The sequence below is a fragment of the Protopterus annectens genome, chromosome 5.part1 (genome assembly GCF_019279795.1).
Source record: "Protopterus annectens isolate FY-2018-M chromosome 5.part1, PAN1.0, whole genome shotgun sequence".
Lineage (NCBI taxonomy): Eukaryota > Metazoa > Chordata > Ceratodontiformes > Protopteridae > Protopterus > Protopterus annectens.
Genome location: NC_056736.1, coordinates 793,477,543 through 793,496,799, shown reverse-complemented (window position 1 = coordinate 793,496,799; position 19,257 = coordinate 793,477,543). Strand labels below are relative to the sequence as shown.

At 41.2% G+C, this 19,257-nt stretch overlaps 1 protein-coding gene across 4 annotated transcripts in view; it reads left to right on the top strand.

The window, feature by feature from the left end:
• TTLL7 (tubulin tyrosine ligase like 7) overlaps positions 1-18,730 on the top strand; it is a 1,782,535-nt gene extending 1,763,805 nt beyond the window's left edge. For all 4 annotated transcript variants that reach the window (XM_044073411.1, XM_044073409.1, XM_044073408.1 and 1 more), the window contains exons 20-21: positions 5,815-5,988; positions 18,062-18,730. In XM_044073411.1, coding sequence (XP_043929346.1) covers positions 5,815-5,988; positions 18,062-18,182 — 295 coding nt within the window. In that variant the 3' untranslated portion in view covers positions 18,183-18,730. The remainder of the gene's footprint in view (positions 1-5,814; positions 5,989-18,061) is intronic.
• Positions 18,731-19,257: the final 527 nt, after the last annotated feature.

The following is a 19,257-nucleotide window of genomic DNA, read 5'->3' as shown; positions in this document are numbered from 1 at the left end:
TTGTGTGGGGATTGTCCTGCTATGATAAAGTGTGGGGGTTGTGAAGTGCTGCTGTAACAGTATTTACTGCTAGAATGTCTGGTTCTGTTATCACAGTCATGTAATGCAATTCCACAACTGCTGGTATAGTTCCACAGAACAGGTTTTGTGTTATGGCATTCCTGCCTTTCCTTTATATTCACACATTCTGATGCATTATATATATATATTTCAGCAACATCTTGCTGTGTATCTGCTGTGGCCTAGTGGTACTTCATGCAGTCTAGTGTGTCCGGGGTTCGAGACTGGCAGTGGTGTTTTATTTTGCTGCTGAGCAGAACAAGGCCCCTCATATGCAGGGTGACTAAGGCACTTTTAAGCAGTTGTAAGCGGGTTTGCGTGACGCTTAGCAATAGTTGGCTAAGCGCACACATGTGCACACTCACACAAGCCCGCTAACTACTGCTTAAAAGTGCTTACTCCCGCTAACCCCCGCACTAATTTCTTTCAAAGAAAGGAAAATGGGGAGATAGGAAAGTGGTGAAAAAGGGGCACAAAGAGGGAAAGACAGTAGGGAAAACAGCTCGGGATGTGCAGGACGGGTGTAGGGAAGATCCATAGCTGCCCATTTCTTTAACAGCAACAGCTGTGCATATACTAGTAATTTGGAGGGAATTTTGAAAACTTCCACCCCTGAGAGAGGGGTGAGGACAACAAAGTATGTTGTACTGCCAATTGAATTTCAGTGTCTTTGTCCAGCGGACATTTGTGTAAAATGGGCAGCTATGTATGGGATGTCATTTTTTTGTGGGAGCAGATTGCCCTTTTTTTCAGGTGAGAGTGGAATGTGAGGTAGGGGAAGTAGGTATGTTGTGGGAGGTAGGTTGGGGAGGTAAACAGACAAGACAAACAAGATGCATACAGGGGCGGAATATGACACATGGGGTAGGTCAACACAATTGACGGGGAAGGATGTTTGGAAATCGCAAGCCCATGAGCCCACAGATGGTAACAGTGGAACTGAGATCCCCACCCATGGGCAGTCACCACTGCACCTTCACAGCCCGGAGGGTGGCTGTGCTGGGGGCTGCGTAGGAGGGGCAGGCTCACCCATGAGTTGCTCCACTCTTGCCTCGAGCTGGCGTAGGGGATCAGCGACTGAATGCTGGATCTCCCCATGCACCATAGCCCGGACCCTTCAGAGGGTGACAGGTGGCCCTCCTACGGCCACGCTTGCACGGGGGGACGAGTCCCATCCCCTGCAGTACTTCCATCTAAAGGTGGCACAGGACCAATGGAGGAGGGGGGCCCAGGATGGGCACCTGACCTGTTGGTGCCAGGTGCAATCGCCAGCTGAGGTGGGACAGGTGGGTCTGCTGGGACCGGCCTTCCCATACGTTCTGTGTTTAGGTGTGTGTAATAACAACATAGCCAACAGCATTCCAGATTAGTTGTAACAGCATGCAGTAATATTCCCATTAACCCAACACACCAGAGTTCCAACAGTTGAACAGCAAGCATAACACATGCATATATAGAACAACAGTGGACATTCCAACAGCATGCAGGATTGATTGGTGGCAACAGGCCACCAAGATTGTGGTGTTTGAGCAGGGCACATGCATCAAAGTAAATGCAGATATTTATAGAACAATAGGACATATGTCCCAACAAATGTTTTGAGATTAGACATACCCATTGAGGTGTGGAATTGCATTGTTTATGCACATACAGTAGGGTGTAAAAAGATACCTCCATTAACATCTTATATGTACTTATAGTTTACACTACATTCCTATTGACTGCAGGTGTATATCCCCTACATGTATTATTACACTAGGCAACATGCATTAAGTTGTGTAATGCGTTTGGCTAGTTCATTATATATTTGACCTATATCTGACATGCTAACTGTTCAGGATGCCGATATTACTGTTACATATTTATATATTTTATTTATATTTATATATCTACATATCTGGATGTATTCACGTGACATTTTCAGTTATATTTCTACAGCTGCCTACATTTCTAACAGCATACTCAAATTTCTGGGGAACACATTAACAAGCTACTCGTGTGCCAGATTTACCTATGCATGCCAGCCATTAACCAACTGTTGAGGACTGTATATATGCTTCACAGCTGCTGGCACTCCCTTCATCCACTTTATGTGGGACTTCCCAATTGTGGGTTGACAGCGCTTAATATAACAGTACTATTTATATAATGCAAGAGTATAACAACATTTCAAAGTAAGTGACACAGACACACTCCAGGTATTATACCTTTATTAATTACATTACACACTTTTCTAGAGGCTCTCTCATTTATTTGATGTTACAATGCATGCAGAAGACTTATTCAAGATGTATTATACCTTTATTAATAGGTTACAACACTCTTTTTCAGGCTGTCTCACTTATTTTATATAACAGTACATGCAGAGATATTATTCAGGACTTATTTTACCTTTATTAATGGGTTACAACACTCTTTTTCAGGCTCTCTCACTTATTTTATATGACAGTACATGCAGAGAAATTATTCAGGGCATTTTATGCCTTTATTATTGGGCTACAACACTTTTTTCAGGCTCTCTCACTTATTTTATATAACAATACATGCAGAATAATTACTAACCTGCCTGGTGGTGCAGCCTTAGCAGCCTATCTGCATAGGCTTGCTGATTCACAGCATGGACACCTGCAGCTGTGAAGTAAATGAAGGGATATTGAGACATACCTGTCCATTATATAGACTACAATAGCTATTCTTACATACTCCATTCCATGGATACCTACTCAGTAGTGGGGCATTGTCATTTCCACGGGCCTTCTGTATCCACTGGTTCAGTTGGTCCTGCTTCCATCTCTTCAGGTCTGCATGGTGGTGTCTGACCTGCTCACCAGTCCGAGGGACGCCTGTGGCACTGCTGAGATCATGTGATAGACGGTTCCATGCCTTCACTTTGTATTCTGTGCCTTGGAACTGGGCCTGCAGGAGTCTTGTATCTTGATGATGGACAAGGAGCCAAACCATCAGTTTTGCCTCCTCAATGGCCCACCGTTGCACTCGAAAATGAGAGCCCTCTCCAGCACCGGCCATTCTGTCTGCAGATGGGAGCTACAACCAGTAATGGTGATTATTCTTGCCTATGGAGCTTAAATATGGCTAATTTCCTGCACTTATTTGTGATTGGCCAGTTTTGAAAATTCTCAGCTCAGTGCAAACCTGCTTAGCACTGAGTAAACTTTCATTAATATGTATATGTATGTTGACAGTGCATGAACAGCAAAAGCTGTCATGGCTTAGTGGTTCTGTACTTTGATTATGATGCACAGTATCCCGGGTTCGAAGCCTGTCATTGCTTTTTATTTTACTACTGGCCTGACTGGCTAGCAGGTGTGGCTATGTTTAGCTGACTTTGCTCTACTTTGCCCAACGTTGCCTGACGTTGCCCAACGTTGCGCTAGTTGGCACGGTGCGCAGCTCCACGCAAACATGTTTTGTATGCGCTAGTTGGCGCGATGCACAGCTACGCACAAAGCCATTGTGCAAGTTAAAGCAGTGCTTAGCTATGGGCAATTATATTGTGCTAGTTAAAGCATTGCTTAGCTATGGGCAATTATTCCTAAATGTGCTTAATACTGGTAAATGTTGCTTAGCAGTGCTTCACATTGCTTAACACAGGTTACTTATGCATTCATTAGAATGCATGACCGTTTCACAATCTTATATATATTTAAAATATTGTATACTACTACATAGGCCATTTAAATGCATTTTAATAGAATTTAAAAGGTAAATGTCAGGAATTATTTGTATCCACAGATTTCCTAATGAAAATGGAAAGGGGAGTGGTGGGACTCGAACCGGGAATGCCTTCTCTTTGTGCAAAGGCTTTACCACTACACTATTGCAATTTGGCTTAATTTGCATATTAGTAGTTTATTATCCTCTTCGATGTCTAAACTGCTTACTGTAGCTAAGCAATGGGCACACCTGCGCACACACGCGCAAATATGGGCAGCTATTTCGGGAATAATAAAAAAAATTGTTTTAACTTTTATTTCATTTGTACAGGGGTTTTGAATGTGGGGGAGTCTAGTGTTGGGGGTATACACATTTGAGCGGACTTGCTCATATCTGCTGACATTTCTGGAGTTAGGCACTTGCAGGGGCGTGGATATTTGGACTGCTCGGCAGTCTGACACACCCCCTGCACTCCTACATGCTCCGTGTTAGCCTGGGAGTTGAGTCAGTGCACCCTCAAGCATATGCATGACGCGCTGACGTCTAACTCTTAGACGGTAGTCTCCGAGTAGGACTTTGTTCATCCTACACAGAGGAATACTGAATCCCCCCCGCGTCTTCTTTCCAGAGCCTAAAAATGAAGGAGAAAGGATAACCCATACCTTGCATGTCCACAGACAGCTCAGGTACTATTTTGTCACAACAAGATCTTTTAGGAACTCTGATCAGTTGTTCATTTTCTGTGTAGGTAAAAAATAAAGGATAACCTGTGCAAAAGCAGACTTTTTCAAATGGTTGTCTCATGCTGTTACCTTTTGTTATACCCACTACAACAAAGCAGTTGCAGGTAGGGTCAAGGCTCATTCTGCCAAGGCTTTGACTTTGTCTTCTTTTTGGAAAGGGCTGAATTCCAGAAGTATTTCAGATTTGTTGCTTGGTCCATTGTGCATACCTTTACAAATCTCTGCAAACTGGATTCCTCTTCCATGTGTAGGATAAGCTTTGCTGGGACCATTTTAAATGCACTCATAGACCCTCATCCTTCCTTCTCCCAGTCAGTCTAAACTATAGTAATCTACCCAGAGAGCTAAGGCTACTGTAGCAGTGATCATTGAGATGAACATAATACGGTTGTGCATGTAAAAAGCAGTAACCTCTCCTTCTCTCCAGCCCCTTATTTGGGTCTATATTAGAACATGGAATGTTTGAAATAGCAAACTCTCTAAAGAGTGAAAGCCCCCCCAACCCCCTGATAAATATATATATTCCAACTCCGAGATCACACTACAGTGAGGAAAGTGCAAATATTCTGATCTTCACTGTATTGGGATGTCGAAAAAAGCACTTTGAGGTCCTCTAACTTTAGTTTCCTAGCATTGACCTTTTCAGTTCTTTAGTCTAACTTTCTCAGTTGGTATGAAAGCTTGGTGCCCAGACTTCTCTTTTTCTTCAGCTCAGCTTGAGCTTAATAATGGTTTAGGCACATGGAAACTACCCTTGAAGCTTTGGAAGCTGGCTGTTATATCCTGGTTGTCTCCTTAAGTTATTGTGCCTTCTTTCAGCTGCTTCAAGGCTTGTGTACATGTTTTTTGGTATGTAAGCGTAACCGTGAATGTTTTGATGCACGATGTTGCTTTTCCATGGTCTTCTGAGCTTATTGAAGCAGCGGTTATTTGGTGCAGTTTTCATGTTTTACTGACATCTAGTGAACTGCAGTTGTAAATCCAGTCAGGAACTCTACACTATAATCCATGACTCTTATGCTAATGAATTGTGTACCATGCTCTGTATCCTCATCTCACTCCATTTCTGTACCTGGATTCCAACAAGGTGCTTGGTGCCTTGTGATAGTCCAAAGTGTTTGAGCATTTTTATTGCTTGCACAAAGTTGTAACGTGGTTTTACTGCATATCGGCCCTACACAGTTTTGGACTATGCTTATGAATACATGCAAATACATCTGTCTAGTAATTTATAATTGTTAGAGTGTTGTGACTTAAATTTTATCTTGTATCACAGCAATGCTTTTAGACTATTCTTGCTGTCACAGGATTGTCATGTCTATTTATTTGTTAACAGGACATCATGGGAAAGCTTATTCAATAAAAGTGCAGATGTGATTACTCCTCAGGAACTTCAGTGCTGCCAGCGACTGGTACAACTTTGTAAAGACTGTCTATTAGTGGTTTATAAATTTGCAGCAGACTCTAGAGGCTCTCTTACCGGTGTAAGCCCCGAATGGGATGATACAAGGTAAGGTACTACCATGTAATCTTAATGTAGACACAGAGTATATATTTTTGTTAATGAATCTGACAAATATTTATGGAAACAACAGAAGTGACTATACAGATAAGTTGTGCTTAGAGACACATGACACATTAAAGTACCCAAGTCAGAGTAGACAGCCAGAGGACCATATTGGTGCAAATTTGTTAACTGTTTCCTTTTAGAAGTGGGCCACTGAACCTTATACATTAGACATTTAAGAAGAGCTTCTCAAATGTACTGCTTTTACATGAGAAGCATCTTTGGTCGCTAAAAAACTCACCAGTAAAATAGTAAGGCATCTTTGCAGCTCAAAATGGAAACGCCTGGCTAAAGTGGTCAGCATTGTGTTCCTAGCTGAACATTGTTCAGAAGGCATGCATTTCAGTAGCTCATTTACCATTTAACACTAGTTTTGAATTTTCAGTGTCTGCGGTGTCATTAGCAGAAATAGAAGATGCCATGCTCTAAGTCTAAGGCAGCTAAGCAGGCAAAAGAGAAAGAGAATTGCTGTGGTGCTTCCTCTTTGGAAGAAAAGAAAACAAATATTTTAACTGACAGTGGACAAAGATGCCTGACAGAGAATTGCTTGAGTAGTCAGACTGAATATAAGAAGTTTAAAAGAAGCAGCTGTTATCTAGCAAGTAAATAATTTGTAGCTGTTCAGGGTGCACAAAATAGCAGGAAACCTAAGGGAGCCTTTTTTCTCTCATTTCTAATTTTAGGGAACCTTTCATCTCTTTTTTTTAAATAAACACTGGCATAATGGTTTAATGGTTTCATCTTATGTTGTCCATTTTCATTCATTCTTTAACTGATGGGTTCAGATCCTACCCTCAGATCCGATTCGGACACTTCTTCCAGGTTGTAGGATTCTTGAACTCCTGAGCTCCTCCCTTTATCCATAGTGTCCCACCAATCTAACATACCTCAGATCTTGTTTGCTGCCATTGCAAACATGTGTGGATTAAAAGCTCTCGAGCATTAGGCTTTGTCTTAGTTGATTTGTCTTGTGAGCTTAGTTTTCTTAATTAACCTAATTATAATTGTTTTCCTTTTTCTGTACTCTATATACCTTCCTGGTTTAAAAAAATATGTTCCTGTGGGCACAAGATTCCAAACTCTGATGCCCACAAGGAATATATACCTGTTTGGGTCTGAAGCATCTAGAGGTAGAGTGTGACATTTGTGCCAGCTTTAACTCCAGGGCTTTAATTGACAGGAAGAAAAAGCTCATTTTGAGAGGCCTTCTTCCTTCCAAATCCTCTTCTTTGGTTGCTGGGGATCAAACCCTTAAAAAAACAGAAAAAAGTGCAATGCTCTTTCTAAGGATAAGGAGACTCGTGAAACATCTCTGATTATCTTTCCACCTCGACTGTGACTTCATCTCCTTCGTTGGAGTCACCTGCAAAACTTTTGAAAAAGTTAGATCGGACCCCTTCTGATCTGAAGCTTCAGATGGAAGAATCTCCTCGGATCAACTCCCCATCTCTGACTTTGGAGTGTATCTCTTCTAGGTTGTCATCTCCGTTTCTTGAACAGTCACCCAGAGGACATTCTAGTGCCTTGTGAATGGCTTCTTCCCTCTGTTCTTGCAGGAGCCTATCCAGGATAGATGTGGGTAGGATGATGAGGAAGTTCCTTAGGACACAGATTCACAGGGGATTTCTTTCGGATCCAACCCTATCTGGAATTGAGAGCCTTCATCCAACCAGACCACCATTACTTCCTCCTTCTCCAGTCCATCCTTCGGTTTTGGAGCCATTGGAGCCAGAACCCATGGTAATATATTCCTCAGTTCTGAAAATCATTGCTTCTTCGACTGTGATGGTTTCTCTGAGTCTACTGGCACCGAGTACCTCAGAGCCAGAGGATTCTCATAGCCGAAGTGCTGGTGCCAGCTCTAGGGATATGGAGATGACACTGAAGCTGTTGGAGCCATCTCTTCCCCTCAGAATCTTGGTGTTAGATAGTTGGTTCCGACTCTCTCCTTGGGTAGAGTACTTTTGGGATATCAAGAGCCAACGATCTGAGAGGCTCCATTGTGGGATCCATTAGTTTCTACTTCCCCTAGGTGCTCCACTTTCAAGGTAGTGGAGACAGTTTTCTCTATGCCTAGGGGACAGATGACCTTGTCTTCTTTGGATCAGGCTTCCTTGTCTCATTCTGTTCTGCATCCTGAACCTTGTTCATCCCTTTTACTGGGACAGCCAGTCCGATCATTGTATTATTATTTTTTCTGATACCTCCCTGTAGCATCCCACCAAGGAGGTCCCTTGCAAGTGAACATGCAATAGGAGGCAGTTTGTCTTCCCACAAGAGTCTGTCATTGAAGATACTGATTCTGGTCAGGAGGAAGGTTTCCCCCAGATTTCCACCAGATGATGTCTCCTTTGAAGACATCTTAAAACTCCTTAAGCAAAGTGGTGGTGGGTCTTCCAATAACCCTTCCCAAGAGGAATCAGTGTTTCTGGAGGCTTTCAGGTCCGGCCCACCTACCTCCTGTGTGACTCCCCCCACCGATAAGCTTGTACACTTGCTCTCTCAGCGGACATGGAAGGAACCAGACACTGTTGAGCTTGTTTCAAGAGACCAGAAAGAATCCTAGCACCTCCAAAAGATCATCCAGAGTGGAGTAAAGGAATACCAGTTGATGCCGTGGTTGTTGCAGCAGCCATGAGAATGGAACTAGCAGAACAGAGTTCCTCTGTCCACCCACCTAAAAGGGTGTTTAGGGCAATGGAGAGGTTTGGGAAGTGTGTCTTTGCATCAGTGACCTTCGTGTTAAGGTCACTGAATTGTTTGGCAGTTTTACCAGACTTCAGAGAAGTTTGATCAAGGAGCATACCAAATCTCTTTTGGGGTCCATGTCCTCCAAGGAAGGTAATACCATTTCCTCGCAGCTTGCTACCCTTCAATCAGTAACTAATTCATCCATGAGGTTAATCTCTCATGCTGTGGAAGGTACCTCACAGGCAGCTTGTTCAGACATGTCCATTAGTAGACATGCCTGGATGCACTTGTGTGATTTTGCAGAACCATTGGAATCTTCTTTCATCAATCTACCTTTTGACAGAACCTTGCTGTGTGGTTCCAAGGTAAAAGACACACTCTCCAGGTGTAAGCAAGAAGGGAACACCCATTTTGCTGTGGGCATATGTATTTCTGCTGCTCAAATGAAATTTTCTATGAACCAGCGAGGTGGTAGAAAGATGTAGTTCAAGAAATCCCAGGGTCCCTTTCAGGAATAAGCTGGAGATAGTTGCCCAGAGGCAAAGAGGGAACTCAAATGGAAGACGCTATCCCCATTTCAGAGGTGGTCCGCATAATAAGGGATCTTGAGATTCTTTCTCAGACAGATCCTGTCAGTGCTCCTGAAAGGAGGATCTGTCTCTGGAGGCAGTTGGGGTCATCTAACCCTGTATCAGGCTGGATATCACAAAAGATTTATCAATGCCGAAAATAATATCCAGAGGTTATATTATGTCATTTTGCCAATCCCCTTCATCAGTGCCAAATAAGATCCACAATGTTCCACCCAGTCAAGGGAATCAGCTTCTTTAGAGAAAAAAAAGCTGCTAGGAAAAAAAAGTGTCACCCAAGAGGTACCTCCAGACAAGAGAAGATTCAGAACTTATTCAGGATTCTTTTTGCTGCCAAAAAAGATAGGGGACTTGAGACCAATTTTGGATGCCAACAGACTAAATCAGTCTGTTCAGTATACAAAGTTCCGGATGGTAATGGTCCAGTCCATTCTGCCATTTCTGCACAAGGATGACTGGATGTGCTCAGTCGATCTTGAGGATGTGTACTATCACATCAAAATTAACAGAAGCTCCAGAACACACCTACACTTCTGGCTGGGCGCCCATTATTACCAGTTCAGAGCACTGCACTTCGGTCTCACCATAGCACCCAGGGTGTTCACCAAATGCATGGCAGTTGTAGCAGCTTACCTGTGACTGCTGGGCTTCCAAGTATTTCCTTATCTAGACGACTGGCTCCTGACTGCTCCAACCAGGCATAAACGGATTCAAGCAAGGGACTACTTACTCCAGCTGTGCTCACATCTTGGAATATCAGTCAGTTACAACAAAGCTCATCTTATACCAACTCAGAGTTTGGAATTCATTTGGTGCAAATCAGAATACAGTCACTCAAATAACTTCTATTCCTCAACCTCGAATAGACATCATTCAATTCAAGGTCAAGAAGATAATTCAAAACTCTTTCCTTCCAGCACAACTGATACTTCAAGCCTTGGGATCCATGGCAGCAGCAATCACCCTTGTACCTCTTGCCAGGTTCCATATGAGAATCCTTCAATGGACACACGCAACTCAATGGTGTATTATGCAACACCCATTGTCCATGCCAGTCAAAGTCACTCAAGTGTGGAAGAATTACCTTCTATGGTGGATTCACTCCAGTCAACTCCACAAAGGTCATCTTTTTGTTCTCCCTCAACCCAAGGCCACAGTGAACATGGGTGCCTCTCAGATTGGGTGGGGGTATTTCTTGGGAAGGGCAGTCCAAAGCACATGGTCTCCAAAAAAGGCCAAGATGCATATCAATGTCCTGGAGATAAGAGCTGTCATCCTAGTGTTGTAGGCCTTTCAAGACACACTTCCAGTTGAGACTATTGCCATCCAAATGGACAGTATGACAGTAGTTTGGTACATCAACAAACAGGAGAGGACCAGATCTTACCCTCTTTGATGAGAAGTTATGAGAGCATGGCAATGGGCAATCTTTCCCAGTTACTTTCTGACAGGAACGCACATCCCATGGAAATCCAGTGTGATTGCAGATAAGTTAAGCAGGTCCATTTTGATACCTCACAAGTGGTCTCTCAATGTCAACATGGTGCAGAGAGTATTCCATCAATGGGGCCAACCATGCTGCGATCTATTTGCCTCTCCAATCAACAACAAATGCAGCAGTTTCTTTGCCCTGATCCCCCCACTGGGGGAGTCACCGAGAGATGCTCTACTGCATGCTTGGCCTCCCTGGTCTCATTTACGTTTGTCCCCAATTACCCCTCATTCCCAAGTTTTTATAGAAAGCATTTTGACTGATGAGCACAGTTATCCTCATTGCCTTATACTGAGCTTGTCAGATTTGGTTTCTGTTTCTGTGGGGTCATCATCTACATCCACCATGGAGTCTGGATTAAACTCCAGACCTCCTGTCTCATCTGACAGGCATGACTCACCCAGATTTAACAGGCCTCAAGCTGACCACATGGTTTCTCCAGTTCCATTGATTGCTAGACAACCCAGACTGTCCTCCCCTGCCCATCACATTTTCTTATCTTCCCATAAAACTTCTACCAGAAAGATTTACAAGAGTAAATGGAAAAGGTTTGTTCTTTAGGCCCTAAGTAAAAACTTAGATCCATTTTCAGCAATGATTTCAAATGTCCTTGACTTTTCAGCCACAATTTTCAGTGAAGATGCTAGTTCCTTAGCCATTAGAGTACAGTTAGCAGCCATTTCCAATTTTCATCTGGGAGTAAATAATCCTATTTTAGCTTCCTCTAAACTTTGTAAAGCCTTTCTAAGAGGAACCTTTTTACTTAGACCCCATTAAAATATCGTACCCCTCCTTGGGATTTAAACTTCATACTTCAGCCTTGACTCAGGCTCCCTTTGAATCTTCATCTAAGTCTGATGTAAAATTTTTGACCTGGGAAACTATTTTCTTAGTTGCTATTACATGTGCCAGAGGAGTGTCTGAACTTCAAGCATTGTCCTCTAAACCTCCTTATTTAGTTTTTTTACAGGGATAGGGTTGCTCTACAGGCTATTCCATACTTTTTACCAAAGGTGATTTCTGAGTCTAATATCAATCAGGCCATTAATCTTCCAGTGTTCTTTCCGAATCTTTCAAACAAATGCAAGTATTTATTACATTTGTTAGATGTGCACAGTTACATTTCTGCCCTCATATAACTAATGATCTAAGAAAATCTGACTAATTGTTTGTTTCCTTTTCTGGTTCAAAACTCGGCAAACCAGTATCTAAAGTTACTCTGGCCAAATGATTTACTGATTGTATTACATTTGTTTATCAAAAAGTGGGCTTACCTTTACGAAAACCACCCAAAGCCCACTCCACCAGGTCTATGGCACCCTCATCAGCTTTTTTGTCCAGAACTTCCTTGGATGATATTTGTGCAGCTGCACCTTGGGCTAATCCTCATACCTTTATTGCTTATTACAAATTGGATCTGGTCTCCAGGGGAAGAGCAGCCTTTGAATCTGCGTACTCTGTAATATCTTTCCTTGGAGTCCTCCCAGGATTTAGGTAGCTGACAGCTCAAGAAGAGATGTTACAGAAAATAATAGAATTAGAAAGTGCGCATAGGGAAAACCTGGGATTTTCTGCTGTATCAGGGAAACTGAAAGGAATAGACTGTATTAATTTTATGATAGTGCAAATAAGCAACTGGACTGATGTTCCACTGTGGGAGTTGTTAATTAAAAGGGCACATTGTGTTTATGCTCCAGGCCTGACCCCAAGGAGCCAGCCTAGACCTCAAGCTGATATTGCAGCTGAGTCAGCTCAGCAAACATATAATGAAGGAGTATTTCTGGATGGTCACTATGCAGTCAGTCCTCCCATGCTGCAGGAGGAGGAGGAGGAGTGGATGTGCTCTGTGAACCTCCATTGTGCTTATCTTTACATAAAAATAGACCTGGAATCCAGAAGGTACCTTTGCTTCCAATTTGAAACCAGTCATTTTCAACTTCATGCCCTTCCATTTGGTCTCACCACAGCCCTGTGGGTGCTCAACAAATGTATGACACTAGCTGTGGCTCACACATGACTCTTGGGAATATGGATTTTTCTCTATTTGGACATTTGGCTGTTGGCAGCCTGCACATTAGAGCACTTGATCAGTGCAAGAAAAAATTTGCTCCAAATTTACCTGTCATTGGTAATCACCAGCAACATGGCCAGTTCCAGTCTGCAGCTATCTCATGAGCTGGTGTTCATAGGCTGTCATATCAACACAGAGAGTCATTTGGCAAGTGTACCTTAAGAAAGAGCCTCAGACATGGTAGATGAAGTTTTAGTACTGCTCCCCAGGACATGCCATCAGCAGCGAATGCTCTAAACGTGTGGGTTTAATGGACAGTTCTATTCAAATTGTTCTTCATGCCAGACTCAAAATGAAAATTCTACACTGAACACTTCTGATCCAGTGGGATCAAGCTTGTCAGTCAGTGCATCATTTAATCACATTGTTGAAGGCAGTCAAGGAGGGCCTGCAGTTGTGAACTGATCCTCAGAAATTAACAACTGGATCTCCCTTTACCAAGCCAATTCCTAACGCAACACTGACCGCAGACATATCTTTCATTGAGTGAGGGTGGGGGTGGCACTTCATGAACAAGATGGTACAGGATTTGTGAACTACTGAAGACGCTTCCTTGCAGTTTAGTGTTCTCAATATGATGGCAGCTGTCCTAGCATTGCAGGCATTTAGGACTCACTCCCCTCAGGGTGCAGTTTCCATACTGTTGGGCAACATGACGTATAGTATGGTACGTCTGCAAACAAGGGAGAACCAGCTCCTACCCTCTGTGCAGCAAAGCCTTGAGAGTGTGGGAATGGGCATTGGCTTCACACCACTTTCTAATAGCAATGCGCATACTGAGGACATCCAATGTGATTGCAAAGACAGATTCTGCTTTCCAACAAATGGCCTCACAATGCAAAAGTGGCAAGCAGTATATTCAAGAGATGGGGACAGTCTTGCTGCAGTCCTTTTGCTTCACTATTGTACACCAAGTCCCCCTTCTTTTTCAGCATAGTTCCTTCTGAAGGACAGTCAACATGAGAATTATGGTTATCCCCCCAGCCATCTCCTTTATGGTTTCCCACCTGTTCCACTAATTCCAAGACTCTTGCAGAAACCCAAATAATATAAGGCCAAGCTCATTCTCATAGTACTGTTCTAGCCTCATCAGCCTTAGTTGTCCTTGTTGTGGCCTCACCTAAGAAGGAGACCTCTGTTTCTTCCAAAGAACCACTCTTTACTGGCTCATTCATCTGGAATGCCTCACCCAGCATTTAATCCTTCAGTCTAGCCTCACCCGAAATGTAATCCTTCAGTGTAGCCTCTTGGTTTCTTCAGTTTCCATGATGACCATTAGCTGTCAGTCCCCCCTTACATGGTAGACTTCCTTAAGTCCTCTCAGAATAACTCCATCAGATAATTTATAAGGTTAAATGGAAAAAAGTTTTCTTTGTGAGCCCAGAGGATAAATATTTCTCCATTTGCTCCATTAGAGGAGATTTTAGGATTTTTGACTGAATTATGCAAAAAAGGGACAAGCTTTTCCTTCCATCAAAGTTCATTTGGCAGCCATCTTGTGCGTTTATGAAAGTATTTTGAGTCATTCATTAGCTGTGCATTGGTCATGTAAAGCCTTCCTTAAAGGTGTCTTTCATTCAAGACTCCCTTAACTAGACCACCACCAGATCTTACTATTTGAATTTCAAATTAGAATCCTTGATGAAACCCCCCTTTGAGCCTGCCAGGCCTGCAGGTATTAAATTCCTCTCTTAGAAGATGGTATTTTTTATAGCCATTACTTTGGTTTCTGCATTCCAGGCCTTGTCTTCGCAATTTCCTTATATTCTTTTCCATTAGGAAAAAAATCTCTCTTAGAATCAAGCTGTCTTTTCTACCCATAGTGACATCACAGACAAATTTGAACCAGAACATTCACTTGCCTATGTTTTTTCTGAAGTACTCTAATAAAGGGAAGTACCTGCTATGTTGCAGATGCAGTTGTGATTTTACTTGTGTCATACTGAAATGTTATGAAAATTATTGTCAGTTTTTAATTGGTTGAATTGGGTCACAAAAGTTCCAAGATGACTTTGTCAAAATGGATTACTCACTGTACTTTGTTCTGCTAGGAATAGGCAGGCAAGATGCTGCCTGTTCCTCCAAAGGCATGTTCTGTCAGGACTTAGTCCCTGTCTTTGACCTTCCACAGAAATCTTTCATTCCAGAATATCACAGCAGCTGCTTGCATATCTTTGCCCAACTTTACCTGACGATACTTCCAGATCAAGGTCTTACTTTGGAACAACCATATTGAAGGACTTACTGGAACAGGCCATCTGTGTTAGCTGGGGATTCTGTCCTGCTGTTCCAGTGTCAGGACAGGACCTGAGAAATACATAAGTAATGTACTTACCAGAACTTTACATTTCTCTGGTGTCTGGACACTGCAACAACCCCACCACCACCATACCCCTCCAAATTTCAAAGTTGTCCTTCCTGAGAGAGCTGTAGGATCATTTAAATGATAATAGGTATCATATTTATGCAACTAGGGCTAGTAGTCAGTAAGGTGGGCATACTCAATCTAGAAGGTTCACATCAGGTAAGGATTGTGGGTTGGAAGTAGCTTGAGCTTGTGAGGAGTTCATTTCCAGCACCAGGAAGTGTCAAATGCACCAGTCCTGCAGTTCTAGTGTCCAGACAGAGGCCAGAGAATCTTAAATTCTATAAATAACTTAGGTTTCCCCACAATAAGAAGTAAAAAGAATGCCTAAAAGTCTAAGATTAAGTGATGCCAAGAGTGCAGCTAGGCATATGCTAATTATGTCACTGTATGCACTTCATGAAATTATTTAATTTGTATGATGAAGTATTCTGTAGTTTAAGCTAAAAAAGGCAAAAAAAAAAAACCTTAAAATATTTATAATGGTTTATCTCTTTATTTTGTGAAATGGGTTTTGCTAAAGTGTCAGGCTTAGCAATACTGAAAGGATACACTGGCCAGAAGTATGGTCTGTCCAGGCAGTAAAGAAGGACTACACTTAGGAAGAGGGGCTGCAGTATGGAAGTCTGGCAGTTGGGTGTACAGTTCCTAAAATTCTACATAAGGCCATAGGTCTTACATTTCCATATGATCATTCTTTCACTAAAATGTGTTAGCAGATAAGAGGGACTTTGCAGAGTACAGATCACACTGACACATACTAAAGCAAAGGATAGCATCACTGTGGAGTAGTGGTCATATTAATATTCAAAGGATAGCATCACTGTGGAGTAGTGGTCATATTAATATTCAAAGGATAGCATCACTGTGGAGTAGTGGTCATATTAATATTCAAAGGATAGCATCACTGTGGAGTAGTGGTCATATTAATATTCAAAGGATAGCATCACTGTGGAGTAGTGGTCATATTAATATTCAAAGGATAGCATCACTGTGGAGTAGTGGTCATATTAATATTCAAAGGATAGCATCACTTTGGAGTAGTGGTCATATTAATATTCAAAGGATAGCATCACTGTGGAGTAGTGGTCATATTAATATTCAAAGGATAGCATCACTGTGGAGTAGTGGTCATATTAATATTCAAAGGATAGCATCACTGTGGAGTAGTGGTCATATTAATATTCAAAGGATAGCATCACTGTGGAGTAGTGGTCATATTAATATTCAAAGGATAGCATCACTGTGGAGTAGTGGTCATATTAATATTCAAAGGATAGCATCACTGTGGAGTAGTGGTCATATTAATATTCAAAGGATAGCATCACTGTGGAGTAGTGGTCATATTAATATTCAAAGGATAGCATCACTGTGGAGTAGTGGTCATATTAATATTCAAAGGATAGCATCACTGTGGAGTAGTGGTCATATTAATATTCAAAGGATAGCATCACTGTGGAGTAGTGGTCATATTAATATTCAAAGGATAGCATCACTGTGGAGTAGTGGTCATATTAATATTCAAAGGATAGCATCACTGTGGAGTAGTGGTCATATTAATATTCAAAGGATAGCATCACTGTGGAGTAGTGGTCATATTAATATTCAAAGGATAGCATCACTGTGGAGTAGTGGTCATATTAATATTCAAAGGATAGCATCACTGTGGAGTAGTGGTCATATTAATATTCAAAGGATAGCATCACTGTGGAGTAGTGGTCATATTAATATTCAAAGGATAGCATCACTGTGGAGTAGTGGTCATATTAATATTCAAAGGATAGCATCACTGTGGAGTAGTGGTCATATTAATATTCAAAGGATAGCATCACTGTGGAGTAGTGGTCATATTAATATTCAAAGGATAGCATCACTGTGGAGTAGTGGTCATATTAATATTCAAAGGATAGCATCACTGTGGAGTAGTGGTCATATTAATATTCAAAGGATAGCATCACTGTGGAGTAGTGGTCATATTAATATTCAAAGGATAGCATCACTGTGGAGTAGTGGTCATATTAATATTCAAAGGATAGCATCACTGTGGAGTAGTGGTCATATTAATATTCAAAGGATAGCATCACTGTGGAGTAGTGGTCATATTAATATTCAAAGGATAGCATCACTGTGGAGTAGTGGTCATATTAATATTCAAAGGATAGCATCACTGTGGAGTAGTGGTCATATTAATATTCAAAGGATAGCATCACTGTGGAGTAGTGGTCATATTAATATTCAAAGGATAGCATCACTGTGGAGTAGTGGTCATATTAATATTCAAAGGATAGCATCACTGTGGAGTAGTGGTCATATTAATATTCAAAGGATAGCATCACTGTGGAGTAGTGGTCATATTAATATTCAAAGGATAGCATCACTGTGGAGTAGTGGTCATATTAATATTCAAAGGATAGCATCACTGTGGAGTAGTGGTCATATTAATATTCAAAGGATAGCATCACTGTGGAGTAGTGGTCATATTAATATTCAAAGGATAGCATCACTGTGGAGTAGTGGTCATATTAATATTCAAAGGATAGCATCACTGTGGAGTAGTGGTCATATTAATATTCAAAGGATAGCATCACTGTGGAGTAGTGGTCATATTAATATTCAAAGGATAGCATCACTGTGGAGTAGTGGTCATATTAATATTCAAAGGATAGCATCACTGTGGAGTAGTGGTCATATTAATATTCAAAGGATAGCATCACTGTGGAGTAGTGGTCATATTAATATTTGCTTAAGTGTATGCACACAGCTCTTTTACCTAAAATGACTATTTTTCTCTTTATTAAAAATTTCAGGTTTTTGCTGCCTTCAACCTCTCAGTTCATAATGAAGATGCCTACAACAAATTTGAGTCGCAGCTGTTCAGGCACCCCCCGCACTCGTACCTTGTTCACATCTAGATTTGGCCAGTCATAAAAGAATGTCTCCATGAATTTTGTAAATTCAAGCAATCACCTTCTTGTATGCAGAGCGGTGGCTCACAACTGAAACAGGAGATTGTTAATCTGAGCTCTAGAATATGTATAATATCTTAGCAGAATGAAAAAAATTATAAAGATAAATTATTTATTTTAGAATGTAATTTATTTTTTTGCAGTTTACAAGAATATGAGGACATTGAGACCTAAGAAGGTTTATATGCATCCTATAATTCTAGAATTTATTTTATGGCTGCTAATTACATTAAATGTAGAGAATGTTGTTACCAGTGTTAAATTATTTTGCCATAACATGCAGCTGAATAATTATTTATTATGTAGCATTTTGTTAATGTTGTCATGAATGTGCTTTTCATTTTTGTCATCATGATAATCAACAGGTTATATTAGCCTTAAACTGTCTTAACGCAAACTAAAGTAAGCATGTGAAGAAAACTAAAGTACTTTTTACCAAAGACTGCAAGTACATTGTTTTCTCTGGCAAGCAATTAAAAAATATTATTTATATGTTTTAAATATGTAAAACAATTGTGAATCCTTATTTTCACAATGTTATTAGTTTTAAACTTTAGTTAAAATGTTGATTATGCCTTCTTTTCTTTTCATATAATGTTTTCATGATGTATACCCATTTACACTTTAGTGCAGTTCTACTTAGCCTTGTCTAAACTGTCATTCTACATGTGATTTGAATCCTTTGATTTTAATAACACCTCAGTTAGTTAACCAGGGCAAGATTAAGTCAGACATTTGGACAACGTCAGTCACCAGCCCTGGGAATTTAGTAGTATGCGCAATGCTTGTGGTACAGGTTAATATAAATTTATAGCCCTGGAACATCAAAAGTCAGTAAGGAGGTGTTACTAAAATTAAAGTACAACACCTCTTGAGCAAAGAATGGGGACTGTTGGTATTTTTGCAGACAGGATCCATGGTCACTGCCAAGTGCATTTGAGGTAAAAACAAGCAATGACTACATTTATCTCTGTGGTGCAAGCTAATATTTCTTTGCATACTGACATTCTGGGATGTGATGGAGTACAAAAAGAAAT